This window comes from Egretta garzetta, unplaced genomic scaffold (genome assembly GCF_000687185.1).
Source record: "Egretta garzetta isolate BGI_Z169 unplaced genomic scaffold, ASM68718v1 scaffold77, whole genome shotgun sequence".
NCBI classification, from domain to species: Eukaryota; Metazoa; Chordata; class Aves; order Pelecaniformes; family Ardeidae; genus Egretta; species Egretta garzetta.
This window is the reverse complement of record NW_009260130.1, coordinates 61,566-73,716: the sequence shown is the minus strand read 5'-3', so window position 1 is coordinate 73,716 and position 12,151 is coordinate 61,566. Positions and strand designations below refer to the sequence as shown.

At 44.3% G+C, this 12,151-nt stretch overlaps 1 protein-coding gene across 1 annotated transcript in view; it reads right to left on the bottom strand.

Annotated features, from left to right (window-relative positions):
- The window catches only part of STBD1 (starch binding domain 1), a 12,977-nt gene extending 1,213 nt beyond the window's left edge, over positions 1–11,764 (bottom strand). The window contains exon 1 of the mRNA XM_009641521.1: positions 11,456–11,764. Within this exon, the coding sequence (XP_009639816.1) occupies positions 11,456–11,764 (309 nt within the window). The remainder of the gene's footprint in view (positions 1–11,455) is intronic.
- Positions 11,765–12,151: the final 387 nt, after the last annotated feature.

Sequence of the window (12,151 nt, the reverse complement as noted above, 5' to 3'; positions counted from 1 at the left end):
AGAGGCAGGTCAGAATAAAAAATACCGCAAGTTAGGTGAGAAAAAGTGGAAAGGATTGCTTTCTCTCCGCCTCCCCCCCTCCATTTTCTGCCATCTCTCCCTTTTTTCCCTTCTCTTTCCTCCTTTTATCTCTATAGCTAGGCACTCTGCACAAGGTAGCCACTCCGCAAGTGTGCAAAAATAAAGGGAGATGACATCAACAATTGCAGACTGAATGCTTAGGTTTCTGTCCTGTTTTTGCGTGAAAGCAAGCATGGGAGCCGTGGTAACTGCAGAGGTTGATGACATTTAATTCTAGCAGTACCGGTGGGCTTCGATTGCTGTGCTCTGACAGGGGTGTGCTGAGGGTGACTGCTTTGCTTGTACTTTAATGCTTGTCCTGATGAAAAGCCAGGCTTTCTCTGAGAAGTGAGATGGATTCACTACTAATTTTGTAACTTTTGCATCATACTCTAATGACTACAAGTGGATTTCTTAACATTGTCCTGCTCTTCTGCCTTCCATATTATGCTCAGGAAACTTTTTTGAGCTACCAGGACTTTCAGAGTCCAATAGTGCACAGGATATTAGATGTTTATTTTCATTTACTTTCATTTTACTACCAGTTTTCCTCTTGAAGTGATGTCAAATTTTATTTCAAAATTAAAAGGCTACACAGATAAATCTTACTAGGAACCCAAGAAATTTAGCAAATGCAACCTACGACTTTGTATTTTGAATTGGTAACTCTGGGCTGGCAGAATTACAGTGACTGTAAAAATGTTTATCAGTGTAGACTATTAACACCACAGATTAACAGCAGAGAAAGAGTTGTGGGAGTAGTTCCGTTCAGTTTTGACTGCTGTCTTTTTAAAATCCATTCTCTTTATCTGAACAAAGGTGTTGTCATGACTTGATTTCTAAAGCCAGCTGATGAGATTTTATCTGCTATCTCATTAGAAAAGAGAATGGCTAAGTGGATGTCCCAATAAGTCTATTTCCAGTGTGTGAACTTCTTAATCTTTCAGTGTCATTTAGAACAGTGCTACCTCAGCTTAACAGGACAGTAAATGTCATTCGAATTTATAGAAGCACAAGTGCGCAGTCTTTGCGGTGAAGTTCCCTGGCTGATACGGTATATGGTGGCCTGTGCGAATACACAGCATTCATGAGCTAAATATTTTCCTTTCTGTGCTTACCACAGCGGCTAAGACACCTTCTCTGAAGCCCTCCTCCAACAAAGTGCCGAGCTTGTGCTTAAGTAAAAATAGCTATTTTGGTACTTGGATGTGTGGGATGCGTTCAGGCATGTGCTAAACATGCGCTGCTCTGATCTTCTGCTCAATAATACAGCGAAAGAAAAAAGGACCTGCCTGGGCACTTTCCCAGGGAATGTGGTTGTGGGTGCACTCTCTTTTACCATTGTGGATGCTTCAAGGTGCAGCTTAGCCTTGCTACTTAAAACAGGCACTTGACCGTCATGAGTTGTGTTAACTACTGAAGCGTAGTAGTTGATATTTTTGCAGTTTACTTGTATTCCTTTTTTTCTAGCCTTCAGAACAAGGACAGTCCCATGCTGTGTATTTGTGCACCACCTTGCTCAGCTGGGATTATCAGTTAGGGCACCTACATACTACTGTGCTTTAGGTAGTGTGTGTGCACTGCAATTTAAAATTCCTAGTCATCTCCTTGAAGCAGAGCAGGCAAAAATCATTCATTATTGTATTGTTACACTGAAAAAGCATCCTTCTGCCAGCCCTCAGCAGAGATGTAGTGTTTGGAGCTGCTAACCCTAGTATTTCTTTTCCTAAATATACTTGATAAATCAGCTTAGGAAGGAAGAGACATCAAACTAGCACAGCTGAGAAGTGACTATTACAGAAATCCTCAAGGACCAGTTTATTTTGAAGACACAGAAATGCACGTGATGAAAGGCAGGGTGCTGCTTTAGTGAGCAAGAAAAGAGCCAAGGTCTCATCTGGTTCTGTTCATCTTCCATGCTCACCCAAGTCCCTTCTGTTGCCAGACTCTTTATCACCCAGTATCTGCAGAAGAAACTGAAGCAAAGCACACAGATTGCTTTGAGTGCTCAGACAGTCATTGTTGTTACTAGTAATGCATTTGAATGATTACAGAAAGAGGGAGTCGCAAAGGACCCAGGTGCCACTAGAGACAAGCTTGCTGCGCAGCCAGGCAGGGAAGGACAGCTCTGTAACCCACATCCCAGATTCCTGCACAAGTCCTGTGTAGTCCTCAGAAGGCACCTGCAGTTTTTGGCTGGTCACTTCCAGGTGCCATCAGCATCTCCTGATGCAAATGCACTTTGAGTGCTGCGGTCTCCTAGACCAGGGCCATCCTCCCAGCGAGGGAGGTTTGGGCAAGCAAGGGGTTCAGCGTTAGCAACGATTACTTGCTTTTGGTGGCTGCAGTGGGTGGCAGGACCTGAAAAAGCTTCATAATTTGCAGACCTCCTGGTAGGATTGCACTTCAGCATGAGTCCACACTTGCAGAAGGGTTGTCTGAGCCTTTGGCTCCTCTGCCCTCAGTGCCTGTTTGGTGCAGGCCTTTGCTTTCATGTGACCACTGAAGTGAGTCAGATCAGGTAACTGATCTGGCTGAAAATGAATGCAGAAAATTAAAAAAGTGTTTCTTTTCATCCACACGAATACTTGTGCCAATAGAGGGCAGAAAACAAGAATGGGTGGCTAAAGGAAAGGCAGACATTTCCCTTTCAGAGGCAGTGTGGATTTATGCTGGATATAACTTGTTTTAGGAGGTTCAGTCATGGTTGTAACAATGTCCTGTCCAGGTAGCAGAGACTTTGTGCTTTGGAACCCCTCTTAGGATGTCTATAATTTATTTTCTATTTCCTTTTTTTAAAACAGGGTTCTTGGTGAATACTAAGGCTGAAATTCCCAAGTCACTGATTGCTTATCAAGTGTTAGAAGCAGAAATGCTGGACAGAAGAGAAGTGAGAAGAGTCACGGCCCAAGAGCTCACAGGATGAACAGGACTGAGGTTCCTGTTCTGAAGCAAACGCACAGATCATTGCACATGGTAAGTTCCCCATTTTTTGGTAGCCCTTCCTCTCTAGGAATTCTTGAAATGCTCACATCCCATAGAACATGCAGACCTCTGCTTCCTAAGAGAATTTCCAAAGAAGATTAACAGAAATGCTCCAAAATGAATCTTGCATTTTTTTAAAGCTTTCATTGGAATCAAACAAAGGGGCAAGAAACAGTTTCTTCAAGTCTCAGGGACACTACCAATTCTGGTTTTGATAAAGTCAGTACTTTAGTTTGTTCATGCAGTCATTTCTGATGTGGCACTCGTTCGGAAGTTAGTGTTCTGTGAATGCTGAGGCTTCATTGCACCATTGTTTATTCAGTAAATGTGATAGCAGTTGCTGGACTGTATTTTGAAAAGCTACACGTGACTTTGCAGAATTGCCAGGCAGCTGACTGGCCTAAGATCAGGAGCCTCAAACCTGCCACCTTTTCACGTTTCAAAACCAAAACAGTAGGGCGGATATTTACTATTACAATTCTATAAACACCTCTACAGCCACAGCTGTGGAAGTCCTGGCCCACCTGCACTGTCTCAAATGAACTTTCTGAATTTTATTCTGTAAGCTGTGCCATCTAGTGTGGTGACAGGGAATCTCAGCTGTAGCTTAAAAGCAAGTGAGAAATGCCCTGCTGAATTGGACCTGCGGTGCATCCATCCCACTCTTCTGGCTCTGACAGTGGCAGTAGGGGATGCTATTTAGGGAGCGCTTTTGAGCCTGGACCGTGTCAGATCCCGTGGTATCCAGCAGCTACTGTATTAAGGATATTGGAGAGTACTGCTCTTAAACAAGCCCTGTGTGTGTACAGTGCTTCTTCCAGTTTTACTTTGATAATAGAACAAAACGGAAACATGAACAAGTACAAAAGAAATACAAATTAAGGAGCCCTGTTATTCCCTGTGGCTGTACTATCAGAGCATCTAAAAGTTCCACAGACAACTTGAGAATGAGAATTTGGCAGGAGAAACTTTATGGAAGTTTGCAGAGAGCTCTTCCTGAGCATAAGGACAGCATGCATAAGAAACCCAGTGGTGCTTTTACGAAGCTCTGTTGAGGAGGGAAAGGAGAACAGGTCACAGGAGAGGTTGGAAGCAGGTAGCAGCTTTCTGATCATAAGAGCTGTCATTGCCAGGCCTTACACTGTGGATTTTGGATCCATTAAAGGTTCACCTGCATTTTGGTTTTTTCCATGTTTTAGGGTCAAGGTACCAGGCTCCTTATCCACTCTTAATAACTTTGGGCTGGCATGATTCCTAAAAAATACCAAACAGTGTGTAGTAGCTCTCTTAATCATATTTCTTATTGATAGAGCAGATAGCAAGTAGTGCTGCCTAAGTGTGCTTTGGTAATTACCCCTTGCAGTAGCAGTAAATATCGTGTTCAGCACCATTGATTCTTTCACTGTGAAGAATACCAGACAGAAGACTTCTGTCCCGTCTGCTATTCTTGTTATGTTTTCTAACCCAGCCATTTGATAGTGAGTTGTTTTTTCTTTGCAGTCAAAGGAGTAGACAGTTTAACTGGAAATGGTCAGATTTGCTTGGGGATATACCTCTGTAGTAAAAGAGGATGTGCGGTAGCGTGGAGGAAGGCAAGTAAGGGGATATAGCGAGAAGGGAGAAGCACAGATGGAGATGTGGAAGCAAGTACAGAAGTAAGGTAGTTTGTTCATCTCTTCCTGTCCCCAGCGAGAGGACGTGCCCAAAGGCAGAGCTAAAAGGAGATGGGAGAAGGAACAACATCATCGCACAGATATCTTAACCGTAGCTCACAAAGCTTAGTCTGACGTAGCTTTCCAGGTTAAAATCTAAAATTCAAGACTCTGCTGCCATGGCGGTTTTCTTGGCAGTTGCTTGACACTTTTTGCATTGGGTCCCCACCCAGCCAGGTAGAAAAATACAAAGGGCAAAGTATTCATATACTTTGGAACTGCATCACACTCCAGGAAGAAACTGTAACCTTGTCTGTCTTTCTGTACCATCCTTTTCCCCTATTAATTGTGAGTATTTCGGCTATGCTCTTCTATGTGCAACATTTCACAGTAGTCAGTAGGTGGCACATGAGGAGTATGTCTGACATTAGCAGCTCTTCATTTCCAGGCAGTGAAGAGATGGTTTCTCTCAGTTGCTATTAGCTTTTGAAGTGCAACATTTTCCCTACCTTCTGTCCTAGATTGCTGACCAAGAAGTTGCTTTCTGCAGTAAGGCACTGGAGAATGTAGGGAGAACAGAGAAGCAGGCAGATTAGAACTGGTGGGAGTGCCGTCCTCAGAACAGGCCTTCTGAGTGGTTAGTAATGAGGATACCCCAGATCCAGACCTGCTTTACATTTTCAGCCGTTAAAATCTGGAAGGCAGCCAGTGAAGAGGGGGGAAAAGCTGTTTCTCATAATGAATCAGGATGTGGGTCTATATGGCTTACAGTTATGGTGAAGGGAAGCCAGGCACCATCAGAGCCTTTCCTTGTGTTCAAAGAATTCAAGGCAGTAGGGTGAAAGGGTCCTCAGGAGTCACCTTTAGGGTGGGTGTCTGCAGGCTGCTGGTGGCCTGGAGGTTTAACCTCCTCCCTTCCAACACATACATGGATGGCAAAAATGTTTCTGTCCGTCAGCAGGCACAGGTTCCCAACTACTGCCAGTTACAAACTCGAATGTTTATAATTCTAATGGTAAAATCAAAGTATTGGGCCATGGATTCTCTTCAGAAAAACTTTTTATCTTAACAATCAAGAAGCGCTGGTCTGTTTCACCCTTCTGCCATAACATCAACCTGCCGATGATTATGTAAGCTGATCTTGAAAGAGGGCTAAACCAGAGCCTTCAGGATGATGTATTGCATTATTTAACTCTCCTTCTGTTAGAAAATCATTCCTAGTTTTTAACCTAAATCTGTCTCTTCCCTGTAAATTCACTTACCCGGTCCTAAAGAAACACGTTAAGCAAAGTATTCCGTTTCTTTTTATCCACTCTTACTTAATTGGAGCTTCTTACGCATGTCCTCAGTGATCTCTCATCTGTGTTAGAAACTCAGTTTGCTCCATCTTGGCATGTTGGTTATAGGTGTGTAATCATTCCTCTAGCTGTCCCCATTTTCTTTTGGATTTGTTTACATCTTTCTTAAAGAAGAGCAGTAACCAAACCTGGACACGGACATCACCCCCAGAGGTGGTCTCACCCAGACTGAGAAGTACAGAGGGTTATATCATATTTGTCTTTGTTCTTGCATTAGGATGCTTCCTTTTTTTTTTTTTCCCCACAAGCAGGACGTTGCTGACATTTACAATCTACCAAAATCCCTGTATGATTCCCTTGCCGAGCTCCTGCCTGGCCAGTTGTTCCTCATTCGGTATTTGCACAGCTGAGAAGTTCTGCTTAGGAGAAGTCATTCAGCTCTGTTTTTTTCAGTCTCTTATTTTCCAGGTTTTGTCCAACATGTCAGGATCATTTTGAATCCATCTGAAGCCCTTCAGCATCCTTGCTGTGTTTTCTAGCTGGGCATCATCTGCAAAGTGAACAGATTCTTTGGAAATACACTGGGTTTTGTGAATTTTCAAGGAAACAACTTGTGATTCTGAGTTTGTTCCAGTATTTTTCCATATTATAATGCATTTCATCCTCACTTAGATGACTCAAAACATCTAACAGGTCTAATGCTGTTCTTTCCCATTTACCCATAGTAACCTGACTTGGAATTCCTTCTTGGGTTTGACACAGAGTTCATTGCTTGCCCAGGCCAGTCTCTTACTTCATTTCCTGTGCCTTCTCTGAACTTGTGTACTGTGCCAGTAATATCAAGGAATGACAACTTTCCCTAAATCCTTTTTCCTCATAGATTTGTTTCCATTATTTGCCATTTTTTCCCAGTTTATTAGTCACTCTCTTTGAAAGCCATGCTTTCTGGTTTGTTCTCCATTCTCCTTTTCCCTAGCTGGTACAGTTGCATTTCATATGCCATTTTGTGATTCAAGTCTGATGCTTTTTATCTCCTCTCAGGATAGAATCAAATCCCTTCTAAGGATTTGAAGGAGGAGGGAGAAGATAAAAGACACTGCAAGGCAGAGAAAAAGAAACATTGAACCAAAGGAGTGAAAATCTCCTCTTGGAGCCCAGTAGAAAAGGATGAAAGTTGCAGATGTATAGATCTTGCTCAATTAAGTATTTCCCCATGCACAGTATTTAAATCTCTGCACCTTTTAGAGATATAATGAGATATGCCAAAAAATGCCTTTGTTCTTCAGTGGAAGTTCTGCATGCAGCAGAGCAGCAGGGTCAGTATACCGTATAGGAATAGACTGAAACCATAATACCACATTATTCTGTTACATTATGTTATTTTGCCGATGATGGGGAGCAGCCCCCAAAGCATAAAACATAGTATAATATATTTGGCTAAATTCTGGGAAATGTTAAGTGTCTCAAGCTCATCTCAGGGTTCACTGGAGTTGTGGTGCCCAGTAACTCTTAGAAATTGCATCATAAATAAAATGTTCTAGCAAATTCACGCTGCTAGACTCTCATGGTTGTCTAACGTCCTAGAGACATTATGCTTTGACTTCCATGTAGATTCTTTACGTTGTCGGAACCACAGAAATATGCAGCAAAAAAGACATCCAAATATTTATTTTCAAACAACTTTTAACACAGAAATTTTCAAAAAAAAGCTCCCAATTCCCTGAATTGACCTTTTTTTCTGTGTTGGCTGGCTGCCTACCATACAAGGACTCTGTACAACTCTCTTGGGAGAGGATTCTCCCAAATGGTCTATAAGCTCTGGTGGTAGAGTGTTTATTTTCACGACCCAATTGCAGATCTGGTATCACAGAGTTGCATGGGGTTCATTGATGTTACGTATTTCTCCTCCCTGAAATAAGAAGCCAGGGGTATAAATAAGGCAGCAACAGGAATCTTTCATGTGCCTTGAAATACAGTTTTGCTGACATCAAATCTGCATGCCCTATTCCGAAACTGTTCCCGCAAGTTCCTCTTTCCCAAGTTAAATATTTGAAGGAGGATGTCATTGGTCACTTAGTCATGTGCTGCTTTGGTCTGATGACAGGAGAAAGCATCGAGTCCTTTCCCACCCAGTCATGTTCGAGGAAAAGGCGAGACATGAGCTGGTAATTTGTGCTTAACAAGCCAGCACTTGATGCAGTGAGTCCATCCTGAGACCCAGGTCACATGCTAGAACCAACCAGGGGTGTGATTTTTTTTTTTTTGCTTCCCCAAAGTCTTCCTGGCTTTGCCGTGGCTGCGATGTCCAGGGATGCAGCTAACCCATACAAAGGATTGCAGACTGCGCTGAGAGAGTCTAGCTTAATGGGTGCCATGCTTTGGCATGCTTTGACCAGCACTGCTTTTGGCCATGAGACTTTAAATACTCAAAATTGAGGCCGGCAGGAACAACAAAGTGCCACATTGCACCAGGGTTGGTGCCCAGGGTCTGACAAGGAACGGGGACAGATGAGCTAGATTCTGCAAGATGCATGGGCCTAGAAATAGCAGAAGCGTGCTGGGTTGTTTGCCTTCCTGAGGAAGGTGGAGGTGGACAGGCAGTGCAGTAAGTTCTTGGGCAGCATTCGCCCTCCCCTTCCCCTACAGCGTTTTTTTCTCAGTGCCACTTTTGTGTTGAAAAAATGGTGCAAATAACTGAACGCAGCATTGCCTTCAACAGCTGTGAACAGCTGTACTCCTAGATGGGCGACCTGCCCATCCAAACAGTTGGTGAACTTTGTTTACTACACTAGAACAGAATCCTGCGAAGCGCGGGTGCTCGTCACATCGTGGTGCCAAAGCTTTGCATTTAGCAGGCGGACTGAGGGGCAGTGATTCTGAGCCACTGACCTCCTGCAGCACGTCTCTGCGCCTCCTCAGGTGGGGCTGGGAGATGGACTGCACCCGCTGAAGGGGACAGTGTGTTCAGATCCTAAGGGAACCACACGAAGAAGATGCCATAGGCTTCCTTACCAGGATTAAGCCCCTAGGAGCTCCCTCCTTTCTTTATTTCCCCGGTCTGGGCTCTTTGAACATCATTTCCTTCATCCTTCTGCATTGGTCACTTAAGACCTCCGCCATCTGGCACATTTCCAGGGAAGCAAGTGCCTATCATGCCTTTAGCTAGTGTTGCCCTGCCCTGGGACGGGAGCCGAGGGCTGTCACACACACAGCCTCATTGTATAAGCTGGTAGACACGAGCTATTTGTATCAAGGCTGACATATAAAGCATTTGTTTACTAACGGCTGCCACAGACTAGGCTGGGATTAGGGCTGGGGGCTAAGAATGACTCATTCTGGCCTTATTTCTGGGCCTACCAAGTGTCCATTAAGTGCAATAGACACTGGGAATCAGGAAGAGACTCCCAATGTGAGCCATTTTGGTCTCTTTCCTCATCTGTGCCAGTAAGTCTGGTGCACTTAAGGACTGCGACTGCAGGATTTGTGCATGCTAAGACTCCAGAGAGCTCAGCTGTGCTGCTTTTGCTCCACTGATACTGCCTGCTAAGAGATACTTTTATTTCAGAATTTTAATTAGAGTTAGTTGATTGCTTCAGTAAATAATAATGTAATGCAGGCTAGCAAAATCATCTAAATCATCTAATTGCGGCCTTCAATACCTATGTTTATTTCAGCAGCAAGGGAAGATACCAGCCTGTGACACAAGACAGGCTCAAAACAAAGGAGGCACTGATCGTAGGTCTGCAGTCTCGCTCAAATGCACAGGCACAGTCAACTGCAGTTAACAGAGACTGTCAAAATCCCTTGCTTACTGTGCAAGACCTCCACTTTTCCTCAATAAAATAGTATATAGAGGTTGTGTGCACCTAGGTTTTAGTGCAGCAGCATACATTTTAAGCTCCAGAATCTGCTCAAACTCTTTCAGACCAGTAAGAAGTTGAGCATAGGCTAAAAAAAAAAAAAAAAAAAATAAAGACTCTTAGAGCAGTGCAGTGTGGTTTTCAAAAGTACTGAGTCACCTGGTCCCTCAGAAGTGTACAGAAAGTTTGGCTTTGACTTCAAAAGAATGATAGGGAGCGCTGAGCATGGATGTAGCAACAACACATTTCAAATATGCTTCCTCAGAGTCTGTCCTATCATATTCCGCTGGCGCATCCTTCACCTTTGTAATGTCGGAGGGGCATTCATGTGGAATAGGATTCACAGGTCAGGGAAATGTGTGCCGTTGGTTTGCTAATTTTAAATGTGCCCTCTGTAGTACAGTTCACTTAAAACTAGGTATAGATTGTTGAAACTGTACTCAGTCAGGCTGAATCCAAAATAAGACAAATAAACATAACAGGTCTCTGTCCCCTCCCTTCATGCCAGCAAATACCCAGGTAAACAGATGCACTTGGCAGCACTACAGAATAAACTGACTTGTGATCTGCTTTGCACTTTGGCACTCTCTACGTACAAAGCTCCTCTCAAGTCAGAGGGCTTGGGTCAGGGGCCAGAGTTTTCATCCACTGCTGTGGGATATGGGCCCTGAGGTCCCATTGACAGTTGTAATCCTCACTTTTTTAGGAGGTGTATCTGTCATAATATAGGAAAAAGTGTATGTTCACCATTTATTCTGTTTGCATGAGAGATTCTTTATTATTTCTGACATGTTCAGGGTTACCAGGAAATGTTTTCAAGGCTGGAGGGTAAAGCCTCTGCTCTCCAGTGTCTTATATTGATGGGAAAATGTGGGACTGGTTCAGTAACTGACCTGTGTGACTAATCTGACCCTGTCAGCAAGGTGTCTCAGAAACCTGCCAGCTCCTTATAGCTTTCCCTGAAATAAGATCAGAGATATATTTCTATGGTGATTCAGGCTTTGTTGGATTCCTGCTTGTAAGTCACAATGAGGGGCAGGGGATTTAGAAGGCAAGAGGGAACACAATCCCGGACTGGTTTTCCATTTCAAGTGCTGGATGGATCCTCACTTCAAGGAAGAATAGCAACAACTGTATTGTCTTTACCTCTGGAAAGATGCTGTCTTTCAAATGGGAGTGAAATAACTGAGGGTGGTGGCTTAGGTGATGGTCCATCTCTGTTAAATGCTTCCTGGCTTCCTGCTTTGACCTGAGCTTGCAGTTGGGTTTAGCAGATGTTTTCCATGCCTTCTGTTGAGCCAGGTGGGATCTACTCTGTAGCAGGATGGGGGAATGCCCCTTTGGGCTACAGATGATAATGTTATCACACGGAGGAGGGAAGCCATTTCTTAAATCATGCAGACCACTTTTTAAGAACCGCAAGTGCTGGCCATTAAGTGAATCAGAACCTCTGCTGCTGCATGCTGGCAAGCATCTTGATGACTGCTTTTCCTTGTACCTGAAACCAAAAAAACTTTAGTTAGTGCTGGAAATACTGGCTTTATAAAAAAGTGTGTTTGAAGACTTTGCTTGTATTAAGAAAGCAGGAATAAAGGCTCACCACATCTGGCCTGTGCTGTGACAGTTTAGCTCCACTGTGTGAAACTGGCAGACGAGCAGCGCTCATCCTCACAGCTCTGTGCCGCGAGATCCTGGCTGCCTGGCGTGGAAGGGCAGAGCTTGGGGACTCCATATCACTAGGAGACTGCGTCCAGAACTGCCTGCGGGGCCAAGAGAGGCTCTCCGTCACGTAACTCATCCCCAGGCACTCTCTGTTTTCTTTGCCCTGTCCTTGGGACACGTGCCCCACACGCTCCTCTTGCCTGTCCCCATGCTCGCCAGGTCTGCCAGGAGCTCTGCCAGGTAACATGGTGCCTTCACTGCTGTTGGAGATAAGAAAGCTGAGCTGAATTATGGATGGCCTCTTCCTGTGTTGGCACAGCCAGGTTCTCCTTTGCTCTACTGCTGTGAACAGTGTGGGCACATCTCATCTCTGCTCTCAGTTCCTCCCTGGGTGCTGCTGCACTTGGACTTGTCCCTTGGCATGCAGAGGGTGTTCCCAGGGGTCCGGGCCTGTTTGCAGTGCTCATCAGCCACAGCACATGCAAACCTGGTTGGTCCTGGAGCTGCTTCAGGACTGTATAGAAAACTGAGGGCTTGGAGAAGTTCTGTCGGTCTGCCTGGGCCCTAGCTGTAATGGCTCCTCCCCAAGGTGTCCTTGGGGAAGAAAGCAAGCTGAGAATAGGATTTAATGCGA